Source organism: Embiotoca jacksoni, unplaced genomic scaffold (assembly GCF_022577435.1).
Source record: "Embiotoca jacksoni isolate LCO1_2020_lvr unplaced genomic scaffold, fEmbJac1.0.p SCAF_22, whole genome shotgun sequence".
NCBI classification, from domain to species: Eukaryota; Metazoa; Chordata; class Actinopteri; family Embiotocidae; genus Embiotoca; species Embiotoca jacksoni.
This window is the reverse complement of record NW_027185363.1, coordinates 8146075-8158859: the sequence shown is the minus strand read 5'-3', so window position 1 is coordinate 8158859 and position 12785 is coordinate 8146075. Positions and strand designations below refer to the sequence as shown.

The 12785-nt window shown below is 41.1% G+C and overlaps 1 protein-coding gene across 1 annotated transcript; it reads left to right on the top strand.

The window, feature by feature from the left end:
* Nucleotides 1-1362: 1362 nt before the first annotated feature.
* Nucleotides 1363-11375, top strand: LOC138203246 (oxygen-regulated protein 1). The gene is made up of 3 exons (XM_069157998.1): nt 1363-2031; nt 4202-4361; nt 5018-11375. The coding sequence occupies exons 1-3, from the start codon at nt 1363-1365 to the stop codon at nt 11260-11262; spliced, it is 7074 nt and encodes a 2357-aa protein (XP_069014099.1). The 3' UTR covers nt 11263-11375.
* The last annotated feature ends 1410 nt before the right edge of the window (nt 11376-12785 follow it).

The window sequence follows — 12785 nt, the reverse complement described above, 5'->3', positions numbered from 1 at the left end:
TGTCACCTTATCTTGAAATGCTGATTAAGTGTGAGCAAAGATTAGGCAAATTGGCCGTGATGTTGGACATCCAAAAATAGCCTTCGAATGCTGCTGAGAGGCTTTGACCAGCACTCGGAGGAGTAACAGATGCACACTTTCTGTTGTTTTACCCGTTATGATTAAGGTGAAATGTGAGCTGTACGGTAAGCCTTTTTTGTTTTACCATTACATTAATCAACATGTTTGGTTGTAGGTCAGCTAGATTTTTTTTTTTTACCTACAAGTTGTGATTTGTCTGATTAGTGTATGTGATTGAGGCCTGCGTCTACATTGACTTAGACTTGTTCACAGTACTGTTTATGGGATATTAGTTTAAATGTGGTGAATTACAATGTGTTTACGACATTGTTCCACAGATTGTCCATGTTCTCTCAATATACTAAACAATAACAGCCCTTTGCTCTAAAGATGTAAAGAAGTCATCTTTTAATGTACAACATATGTTTATGTTTTCTGGTTATTTTTTTAGGGTAATTAATGTTAAACCGTGTTTCATTAAATAAACCGGGTGTTTCTATTATGTTGTCCACCCCATTCATACCCCACCCCATTCATACTAAATAACAGCATAGCCTTACCGAATAATGCAATACAGCATTTACCGAGTAAAAAAAAAGAAAAAAGAATTATGTTGTGCATCTGCTTCATGTATGTCTACTTTATTTTACTTATGGCACAATGAAAACAAAAAAACTCTTATAACCCACTGAGGAACAACTCCCAGTAAAAGATGAAATGTGGTCGTCTGTAATTATGCCAATTAATTTGATTCAGTTTCACATCCGACTTCAGAAGAACTGCAGCATTAGGTGGGTTTGATTTAACAATGAATAATACAATAATTGGTATGTCAATTTAGTTATGTCATTTGTATAGGGCTGCTTTCAATGCAGGATTTTAGGATGACACTTACTTTTTAGGAGAAAATACAAGAATGACCACGTGATATTTGGTCTCTTTCTGAGAAAAATATCAACGGACTAAATAGTGTACACTCTATCTTCTCACTTAATGGTAATAAGATAGTTCTTTTAAATCCAGACAGGACAGAATGGAAAATCCATTTTGCATTAAGGCTGCTCAGAATAAACTCTTTTACCAGGAATAAGGATTTACCTATTTCCGTTTATCCCACAGGCACCATTAACACATGTTGGCTTGATCTAAACAAGAAAAACCTGAATATCGAAGTAATAAACTGGGTATACCTTAAGTCCAATGTGATTGTATACATGTGTACATTATAGGGAAAGTGAAACTCCGTCTAACATCTGAGCATCCCTCTCCGTTCTTTCTTTCCAGCCACAACTACACTACAATATGAGCAACACACCTGTCCTGGATGCCCCTGTCCAGGGATTGTCCACGGGCAGTGGCCAGACATTGCCCTCCCGCCCCCCTCAGACCATCTCTGATCCGTCAGCTTCTAAAAGAGTGTGCTTCTACAAAAGCGGTGACTATAAATTCACTGGGCACCGGATGGTCATCAATGCCCGCACCTTCAAGACATTTGATGGTCTACTGGATGCTCTGTCCAAGAAAGTGCCTCTGCCGTTTGGAGTGAGGACCATCACCACCCCTCGAGGAACTCATCTGGTGAAGGCTTTGGATGACTTACATGATGGAGGAAATTATGTGTGTTCTGATCAGAAAAAGGTGAAGCCACTAAATATGGAAGAAGTGAACCGGCGGCAGGTACCATGGAATACCACGAGACCATTCAGTGCAGGGCGACGAAGGCATCAAGGAGTCAGATTTGGTCATTTTAGCAGAAGGAATGAAGTCGCCAACAGGCCAGCAAGGGTCACTGAGAGGGTGGCAGTACGGACACCAAGGAGGCTTGTGGTCATCAAGAACAGGGAACCCACTGTTAAACGCACAATTGTGCTGCAGAGAAGAACGGCACCAACATTTGATGCTTTGTTGGATTACCTGTCCCAGATAATGGCGTTCCCAGTGCTGAAACTCTACTCTACAGATGGCAGAAGAGTAAGTGGTTGGAAAATTGGAATGATTGTCGATCAATAGGGCTGTGAAATGGTTGAAGTGTTATCTTAACCTGGTGTCCTTATATTTGCAAATATGTACCAGCAGGGATAGCGAAGCATGCATTTAATTAAGCAGTGTGTTTAATGACCCCAATATTGTGCCAAAGTCCACAAAAAGTTATCGTGCCAATGTCACGTTTGGCCTCACCTAGCCGTAATAAGTACACACACACACGCATGACCAGGGTCAAAGAAGGAGATCATGTGACAGAGGTAATTGGACAAAGTACAAAGGATGAAGGTACGTTGGGACAGTTGGATGGAGCTCAGGAGACAAGGGTTCGAGTCCAAGGGAATGTGACGTGGATTTATTTTTTTAAAGATACCTTTTCGTCGCCCCAACCAAGTAGCTTCTGTACCTAACTTTAACCAAGTATTTTTTCTGAAACCTTTGGGATGGCTTAATCTATAACACCTTACTTTTCATGCCAAGGTGAGGCAACAATTGTGACACTAGCACACATGAAATGATGATGGTTCAGTAGTAAGCTTTAGATGGGGCAGTAGACTAATTTGTTTACCCTTGTACACAGCTAGGCTATGTGTTTTTACCTTTGTCCTGTCTTTATGCCGAGCTAAACTAACCGACAACAAGTTAGAGGGCAGAATAGCTTCAGTAATGTGACATATTTTCAAATGAAAACGAGTACGAGGGATTTAAATCTAGTCCTTCAGGTTTGATTGGATGACTCATAAATTGCTGTGGTTTAGTGAGTACAGTTTATTGTACTGGAGCTGCAGAGGACGGTTTACTTACACCCTCGCCTCCCTCGCCCGCCTGTTGGGTTAGGAGGTGGACAAGGGAGAAATGAATGAATGATGAGTAACTGAACTTCACACACGTTTTGAAAACACACCTACGAGTATTTTTGCTCTCCTAGCTACCCAGTAGCTACATTTTAAGGGTGGTTTTACATGATGGGAGGGTTCGTCACTCTGAATCCCGTTTGATTAGATAAATTCATGTAACTGCCTCGCAGTTAAAGGTGAGTCATTACAAATATTTTTACTGACAGAGTTAGATATTATAAACAATTTATTTATATTTTTACAAATATTTGGCATATACCGTAAGATAAATTTAATATTAGTACAGGGACACAGGTTTAGATATTGGAAAACAAAGTTTCGATTCAATGTCTTTAAGTATTCAAGTCAGAAAAAGGTTTTGTCACTTTTTAATTAACACCAAGCCATCTCAGTTCTTGGGATTTCTGATGTTGTCGTTAACATACTTCCTTTATCAGGACACCGAAGGCTATATTAAGCAAGGATACGTCCGGTTCACTCAAATCGGATAGTCTTAAATGTAAGGCTTATAAAAGCTGACGGCAGACAGAAGCAAATACGCAACAAGAAAGTGTTTTTCCACCATTTCTTTACTTTGACAATCACCCTTTTACCTGTGGCAGATCACTCTACATCTAGGAAAAAACTATCTCAACTCCAAATGCACAACTTCACCTGTTCAGAGTTTTCGGCTGTATTACGTGATTCTATTAGTATATGGAGTCTTTCCTGTGGTCACACAATTGTAAATACTCAAACTTTCCTTTAATCTAATCGTCACGCCACACAAAATCAATTTTAGAAAACGATAGAATCATAAAGATTTAGATGCCACCAAGAAGGACATTATAGCTGCAGAGAACTGATATATAGATTTTATAAAATAATTTTTAGAGGTTTGTTTTTGGCCTTTATTTTCATTGTCATGAATATTTCAGAGGTAAAAGATCAGGGCGTTTCCCCTGTGATTATGCTTGATCTAAGTCTTCCAAGAAAGTATTAAGAGGTGCCATCAAAATATCTGCTTCCTAGTGAGTCATACCTCTGTTATCCCACATGTCCTTAAACAAACTTAAAATACATCCATCATTGCAAACTTATAAGATGTAATCACTGGTTTGCACTGTCGTTCATGCAAATTGTAAGTGGCTTTGCAAACTACATTTTTAATTTTTAAAGGTAAAGTTCAGGAGTGTATTTACAGTGACTACATATACAGTGACCAGTTCACAGTAACTATTATTGAACTTAAAGAAAACCCTGTTGCTTCCTTTGACTTTGACGCTCCTTACGTTTTAAACTTGTTTTTGTTCCTCTTTCAGGTTGATGGTCTTGCCACGCTTATCTTGTGCTCTGGAGTCGTGGTGGCAGCGGGCAACGAGCCATTCAGATTAGGAAGCCACAGTTTTCACGGAACGGGCCAGATGGCACAAGCCATGTTCGTGGACACTGTGGAACCATCGGTGTTGCAACTTGGAGCACGTAAGTGTTAATAAGTCTAACTGGTAGACTGTGAAGTGTGTTGTACTCTAAAATTTAAGAAGTGTGTCAGGTATTCTGAGGACAACATAGTCAGAAATGGTAAATGCATGTAAAAGTCAAAACAATGAAAACTTAAGAGACAGATGGAGGATTTTACTGTTGGCACACATTGCTGTCATCCAATTAAGTTTATCTTTAAGTAGTTGGTGATCAGAGAGATACAATAGCTAAAAGACAGAACAATGTCATCACTTTTGTTTATCTATGATGATCCTACAGTATTATTTATATGTGAAATTCAGTAGTTACTCCTTGTTAAAGTTTCAGTTTACTTTAATTGTCAAAAAACAGAGTAATTCCCTTACCTCTTGAGATAGTTTTGGTTCTGTCTGACCTGGTTTGGAGATACCTGAATTTTCTCCATCAACTCTAAAACTATGTAACTGACCAAGCTAATCTGCTGCTGGCTTAAGCTTAATTTTTAAAAGACAAATTTAAGAGTGGTAAAACTTCTCATAACCATATTTCTCATAATGCTGAATTATTTCTTTAGGTAGTTCCATCAAACCAATATAAAAACTACATGACATTTGTTCCGAAGTAATTGTTTCTCTCGTTTTATTCCCATCCTGTATTTTCATCATTGCCAACCAAAGCGAAGAACAAATCTCTCTCGAGTGGAAGAGGCTCAAGGAACTTCTCCTTGTCATCAGAGAGATATATTGTCAACCAGATAAACAAGTCTCAAAATGAAAGCACGAACAGCTACCTGAACCACCACAATGCATCGTTCGACCACCATCACACGTCAGCGGAGACGTGTGGAAATGGGAGGGTAGACAATGGCCATCATTCTTGCGTCGTACCTCAGGATGACGACATCGAAAAGTCGTTCCGAGTGAATCAAGACGGCACCATGACAGTGGAGATGAAAGTTCGTCTGACCATTAAGGAAGAGGAGATGCTCCATTGGACTACCACGCTCAGCCGCTCCAGCCTTAACCTTACCAAGAGGACGGTTCATGCCTCTATTTCTGGGTCAGCCAACAGCTCACCTGATTCAAACAATGCCGTTGCCAAAGACTCCTCTCATATGAGTGAGGATGAAACCAAAGAAAAGAACTATCCTGCTGGAGATGAAAAGGCAGTGGGCTTTGATGATGAGCGAATACATGAAGGTTACACTTCTACAACTTCGGGAAAAACCAAAAGTCTCAAACGCACTCCTACTCCAGGTCCTCGGCATGTTAACAAGAAGGTGTCTGTTGAGAGCGTGACAATGGTTACAGAGTTGGGGGTTCAAGAGAGCACCCTTGGACATTATTCCTACATGGAGAGGGCCGCTCACGGTGAGACAACTGAGGGATATTGCGTCGTCAAACACAGCAGCAGCAGCAGCAGCAACAAACCAATCCCAAAACCTCGAAAAACAGTGTCTGCAGGAGCGAGCAAGAAACGCATCAACTCCTCCATGAGGTCATCAGGAGTAGCGGAGGTCCTTCAGATCCAGAATAACGGGATGGAGATTACAGAGACTGTGATGCACATTTATGAGAGTCAAAGCTGCTATGACAACTATGTGGCAAATACCGATTGCAGTGCAGACAGCGGTCCTTTACATAGCTCCACTCCTTTGCCAGAAAGTCAACCGTCCATCGAATCAGGGCCTCTTTCCTCAAGTAATGATTGTGATATAGATTGTAGCTGGCAGCCACCCACTGCTGACTTACTGCAAAGACAGAAAGAGGAGATGTTATCACTGTCATCAGAGCCACTATCTCCGGCATACGATATTACAAACAATCTGCCTGCGCGTACCGAGAACAGAATTGAAACGGCGACAAACCCAGAAATTCAGAAGGAATTAGAAAAAAACAACACTGCTAAAAGTGTAATGAAGAAAAAGGTGTTTAGGCCTGCTAGGAGTCAGAGGAGTTTACCTTCAATAAACGGTTTAGATAAAAAAACAAAGGAATTAATTAGCCCCTCAAAAAACAGCAAAAGTTCATCTGCTGACAAGCTTAGCAGTGATGCTAGCCTGGGAAAAAATAGTTTGAATTCATTAGAACGTGCTAAAAATGGTCAAAAAAATCAAAGAGTAGAGAAGAAGGTAGAAATGCCTCAGTTTAAGAGATCAGTTAAAGATGAAAAGATGCCCAGGAAGGACTCGGCCTTATTAGTTAGTACCGAACAACTGAAAAAAACACAACCTGTGAGACAAAGCATGAATGACTCGGCTGCTAAATATAATGACCATAATGAAAATACTTCAACTGGAAGGCCTCAAATGAAAAAGAACATGTCAGACATTTTACATAACAAAAAATCACTTTTGCCAGGCAAAAGAAGAAATAGCAAGCCAAAAGCCATGATGGAAAACCGACTAATGCCACCCAAAAACACCTCAGAGCTGAGGGAGAGTGTTTCCATGCCTTCTCTCAACCCTTCGCCTTCCGAAATCCACCAGTATGTCGAGAACTGGTTGGAGAAAGTCAGCCCAGACCCAGTGCCATATGTAGTGGAGGGAGATACAGATGGAGCAGAACCTCGGTCCAAGGTTGTGTTTCTGATAGGCGGTGATTCTGAGTCAGACGAAAAGACTGAATCCAACACTAATTTAGATGAATATTATGCATCTACCAGTGATGCAGTCAATAAATACACATCTTGTCTCTCAGTCCCTCTTTTCCCTGAAGGGCCAGCTCTGCTGAATACTGAAATGAAAATACGAGGTTTGTGCGTTTCCATGCCAAATGTCAGACGTGATGCTGAACAGCAGGAGAACATGCTGAGGCAACACAAATCTGCCGAGGTCATTGGTTCAGTCGACGATGGCGAGGCGTCATCCAGCATTTTGAACCCTAAAGCGAAGATAAAACCTGTCTTGCGGAAAATTTGTTCATCGATTCAGAATATCAGAAGAGCATCTGACATCAACACAACATCCAATCTTGAGAAGTCCACCAGCCTTCCTGATTTCCAAACACAAGTAGCCTCTGTGTTTGGCTCATCGTGTAAAGCCTTCCTTTCGTTCTTGTCGGTGATGACTCTGAGAGACAGCCTGAAAGACGAAGTAGGAGAAGCCAGCCAATCGAGGACCACCTCAGAGGCCATGTTGATGATAGAATCCCTGCAGAAAATTTCTGTCATCGATGATGAGGAGGAGCAGAAGGCAAGTCTTTCTGATTTACAAGACAAAGCAACCTCTCAATTCAGAGCACGCTGGAAGGATTTCCAGATTCTGAGGGAAAGGCTTGAAAGTGAACCTCTTTCTCCCAAGTTCTCAGAAACTGAGTTTGCACTGGACGTCGTCTCTGAAGGCGGCACCGACGTATTTGAGGAACAGCAATTGGGCATCAATGACCTGATGGAGGAGCTGAATATGCCGCAAGACCTCAGAGCAGAGATTACTTCAACGTTCCAACAGGTTAAAAGTTTTTACCCCCTGGAGGAGAGCACAATTGTAGAGACTGAGAAAAACCAGTCAGACTCAGAGGAAGATGTGGAGCAATTTCTCAATCAATGCAGAGATGAAACAGAGCAATCAGCAGAGCTTGATGAAATTCAATCCCTTTATACCCAACAAGCAAAGACAATGACAAAGTCAGACCAGGAAAATGTAGATACAAAACAGATAGATCCTGGAAGTGTCGAGGAATATATTGAGAAAGAAGAGGAAGGGGCGGTGGATGAAGAAGAATGGAGGGCTAGATTAGGAGAGAAAGAAGTGGCTGAGGAGTCAGAGGAAGGATTATTGGATGAGGAGGCAAGAGAATATGATAGTGTCGAAGAGACAGACGAGAGAGAGGGGGCTGAGGAGACAGAATACGAAGAGGATATAAAAGATGAGGTTGAACAAGAGGCAGATGAGGAAGAACACAGTGAGGAAGGGGAAACTGAGGAGACACAAGTGGAGGATATTAGTAAGGAGAAAAGAGGAGAAGAAGAAGTGGATGAAAATACAGAGGAGACAGATGAAAAGGAGGAAGTAGAAACTATACATGAAGAAGTGGAGGAGGAGGACAAAGATGAAGAGTCAGATAGTTTTAATGCGGATGTAGAGGACGAAGCGGAGGAAGATACTGACGTGCAGAAAGAGGAGAAGGATATAAGGGAAGTTATTGAAGAGAGTTATGAGGAAGAGGAGGTGGAAAATATCAGTGAGGAGGAGGAAGAGGAAACAGGTGCAGTTACTGAGGAGACAGAGAAGGAAGAAGAAAAAGATGTTGAGGGAAATGAAAATGAAAAAGAGAAAGAGCAGATAATGGAAGAGGAGGAGGAAGATGAAGAGTCAGATAGTTTTAATGCGGATGTAGAGGACGAAGCGGAGGAAGATACTGATGTGCAGAAAGATGAGAAAGATATGTGGGAAGTTATTGAAGAGAGTTATGAGGAAGAGGAGGTGGTAAATATCAGTGAGGAGGAGGAAGAGGAAACAGGTGCAGTTACTGAGGAGACAGAGAAGGAAGAAGAAAAAGATGTTGAGGGAAATGAAAATGAAAAAGAGAAAGAGCAGATAATGGAAGAGGAGGAGGAAGATGAAGAGTCAGATAGTTTTAATGCGGATGTAGAGGACGAAGCGGAGGAAGATACTGATGTGCAGAAAGAGGAGAAGGATATGTGGGAAGTTATTGAAGAGAGTTATGAGGAAGAGGAGGTGGTAAATATCAGTGAGGAGGAGGAGGAAGAGGAAACAGGTGCAGTTACTGAGGAGACAGAGAAGGAAGAAGAAAAAGATGTTGAGGGAAATGAAAATGAAAAAGAGAAAGAGCAGATAATGGAAGAGGAGGAGGAAGATGAAGAGTCAGATAGTTTTAATGCGGATGTAGAGGAAGAAGCGGAGGAAGATACTGATGTGCAGAAAGAGGAGAAGGATATGTGGGAAGTTATTGAAGAGAGTTATGAGGAAGAGGAGGTAGAAAATATAAGTGAGGAGGAAGAGGAAACAGGTGCAATTACTGAGGAGACAGAGAAGGAAGAAGAAAAAGATGTTGAGGGAAATGAAAATGAAAAAGAGATAGAGCATATAATGGAAGAGGAGGAGGAAGATGAAGAGTCAGATCGTTTTAATGCGGATGTAGAGGAGGAAGCGGAGGAAGATACTGACGTGCAGAAAGAGGAGAATGATATAAGGGAAGTTATTGAAGAGAGTTATGAGGAAGAGGAGGTAGAAAATATAAGTGAGGAGGAAGAGGAAACAGATGCAGTTACTGAGGAGACAGAGAAGGAAGAAGAAAAAGATGTGGGAAATGAAAATGAAAAAGAGAAACGGCAGATAATGAAAGAGGAGGAGGAAGATGAAGAGTCAGATCGTTTTAATGCGGATGTAGAGGAGGAAACGGAGGAAGATACTGACATGCAGAAAGAGGAGAAGGATATGTGGGAAGTTATTGAAGAGAGTTATGAGGAAGAGGAGGTAGAAAATATAAGTGAGGAGGAAGAGGAAACAGGTGCAATTACTGAGGAGACAGAGAAGGAAGAAGAAAAAGATGTTGAGGGAAATGAAAAAGAGAAAGAGCAGATCACGGAAGAGGAGGAGGAAGATGGTGAGGATGTTGACGAAGAAGAAAGTGATAAATACATAGAGGAAGAAGAACAGTCTGACACGGATTGTAAAAACGTTCTAGAAATGGTCTCAAGTGAAGAACAGAAGACTGAATCGCCAACCAAATCTTCCCCTGAGAATCAGTGTGAGGATGACAACGGTAAAGACACTGTCAATGAACTCGAATCAGATGAAGGAGCGGAGCGGTGTGAGAAAAATAGCAACAGTTTATTCCATCCAGTGGAAATATCACAGGAGCTACTGGACTTTGTGAACAATGCCCTCCAGTCTTCCTCACTTACATTCACATTCGACACTCGGGGGAATATTCGGTTAGAGCCAGAAAACACTCGAGTCTTACAATCCACTGCGATTCCAAAGAGACAGGATAGTTCGTACGGTTTTAAATGCCTCCCGAGCCCCAGCACGTCTGAGTTATCTGATTACAGACCAGAAACGTCAGAGAGCGGTGGATATAAAACTCAGGATTCTCTAGATATTCTCTCAGAGAGCGGAGAGGAGGCTTCATGGAAACCTTCCCCAGCCTACACTCGTTCAGCGCGCAGGACTGAGAGAACACATGTGAAGCAGGTCAACTCTAAATTGTTCATTTGTAGTAATTCAGAAAACTTGCAGGGTACCAAATTAAAAAGCGCTGGGAGTTTTTCTTCTAATGACTCAGGCTCTAAAGCCTCGAAGGAGGATCTGTCTTATTTCAGTGCTGCAAGCTCATTAAAAGCGGAGGCCGAAGCCACCACACATCCTGTACAGCGCATTTCTTTTTCCTCAGAAAAAGGCTTAAGTGATGGGGTTTTGATTGAAAAAGGTAGATGGCTCCTAAAAGAGAACCATCTCATAAGAAAATCTCCTCCGGTGTCCCTGGGGATGTACAGTAATTTGGATAGCACGTCCGTAGACACGGATCAGGAGAACACGAGCGAGGATTCGCCTCATTATCTGACCAACCCCCTCGCGGCCATATCCTCGTCAGAGCTCGAGGAGTTGGCGAAGCCGCCCACTCCAAAGTGCAACTACTTCAACATGCCACACGGAAGTGACTCGGACCCCTTCTTGGATAATGCCAGTGTCAAAAGTGTGAGAAAGGACTTGTGCCGAGGAGGCATCAGGGTGTCACCTATCGATACCTCCAGGACTTGGTCGAAGAAAAACGGCAGCACGTCTTCATTTGCATCGGTTGAGTTTAAAATCCCAGACAGGAAAGTGCATCCCGAGGGTGAGTCCTCAGCCATGGCGCAGGCAAGAAGGACATCTACTGGGGGAGGGAGTGCACTGCAAGCACAGGACTCACTGGACACTCTACAAGTGAGATGTGGACAGTACTGCCCCATACTATGAAAGCAGGACATCATATTTCACAGATATATACACACAAGATTGTGCACGTTGTGCTGTTAGTCTTGACTGTGGCTATTTTTTTGTGATGCAACTAGAAACGTTTTATTGTAATTGTTAAGTATCCATGAACACAAACCTTTTTGCAGCCTCACCAGACCTTCAGATGTGTGTGGTGACTGGTGAGAGTTGTGCCTCTTATTTAGGTTTGAATATGGTCAAAAATCTACGTTTACACACAATAACTTCAGTGTTACCACAAGTCATCTGTTTCTTCTTGAATGTAGTAACAATACATCAGAGAAATGACTGTATCTGCCAAAGAAAGCAGATTTTATTGCCTGTATTGATTTTATTTTGTTGCTCATTTCATCAAGAATGTGAATACATGTTTATTTCATTAGACAGGATTTTGACAAAAGGCTATGTCAACTTATTAAGAACTGATTTAAAATCAAAATCCCTTCATTAATTGAAAGTCAGTTTCACTTAGCTACCTCGATATAAAACTGTGTTGCAATGTGGGAAATGATTAAAAAAGTATTTTATTATTCAGTATATATTTTCATCCCTATTGTTTAGAGGAGTCTTTGGGGATTCTGCAGAAGAGCCTTTAAACAACACTGGGTTTTTCAAACATTACTGGTTGACTATAAACTGATGGTTGCCTCTGTTACCCAGATTTATGCTCCAAAATGAGAGACATAGGGGTCAACTAAAGTACCAGATATTTCCCTCAGGAGCTGGTGGAGACCAGAAACAGAGCAAAAACAAAGTAAATATTGGACTCCTGTTCATGAGGTGGACACAAACACGACTCCAAAAGACTGATCATGTTGCTTTGCTCCTGTAACGATCACCACATCAATTTAGAAGGTGATGAAAAGGTCAGTGTTGTGTTCACTGTTTCTGCTAAATTTATGCAAATGTCTGTACATTTTTACGTGTTTCACCAAGAACTACCTGGTTAAAACAAGACAGACATTAAACTAATATGACACAATAACAAAAGGTTATACTTTCTATAAATGCACAGATATATTCTCAGGGAATTTCTCAGTTGGTCTTGTAAAAGAATCCTCATGATAACGAGTGGTAGAAAAATGTTGTTACAAAGTTTTATGTTTCCATATGTGCCTTCTCTCAACACCTGTGCTGGGTGTGTAGCTGAAGTTGTATTGTTGTAAATATTCAACATATATTTTGATCTGTATTAAAAGTATACCTGCACTTCAAGCCTATAAAGGTTCACCGATGCACAGTAGAAGAAACATATTTCATACAGTTTTTGTTTCACTATCTTTAGCTGTGAATTAATCTTAACAGCAGTATAGTTTTGCTAAAGAAGACATGATTTCATAGTTTCATTTGCTTGTTAATTACTCTATCCATAAATTAATCAATCAATCAATCATCACATCAGTAACTCAGTCAGCGTCTTTGTCAACTTATTACACAGCAGAAACAGTGACAAACTTGCTTGATGGAGTACATTATTTACTTTAGCAAATTCATGCATTATTAGA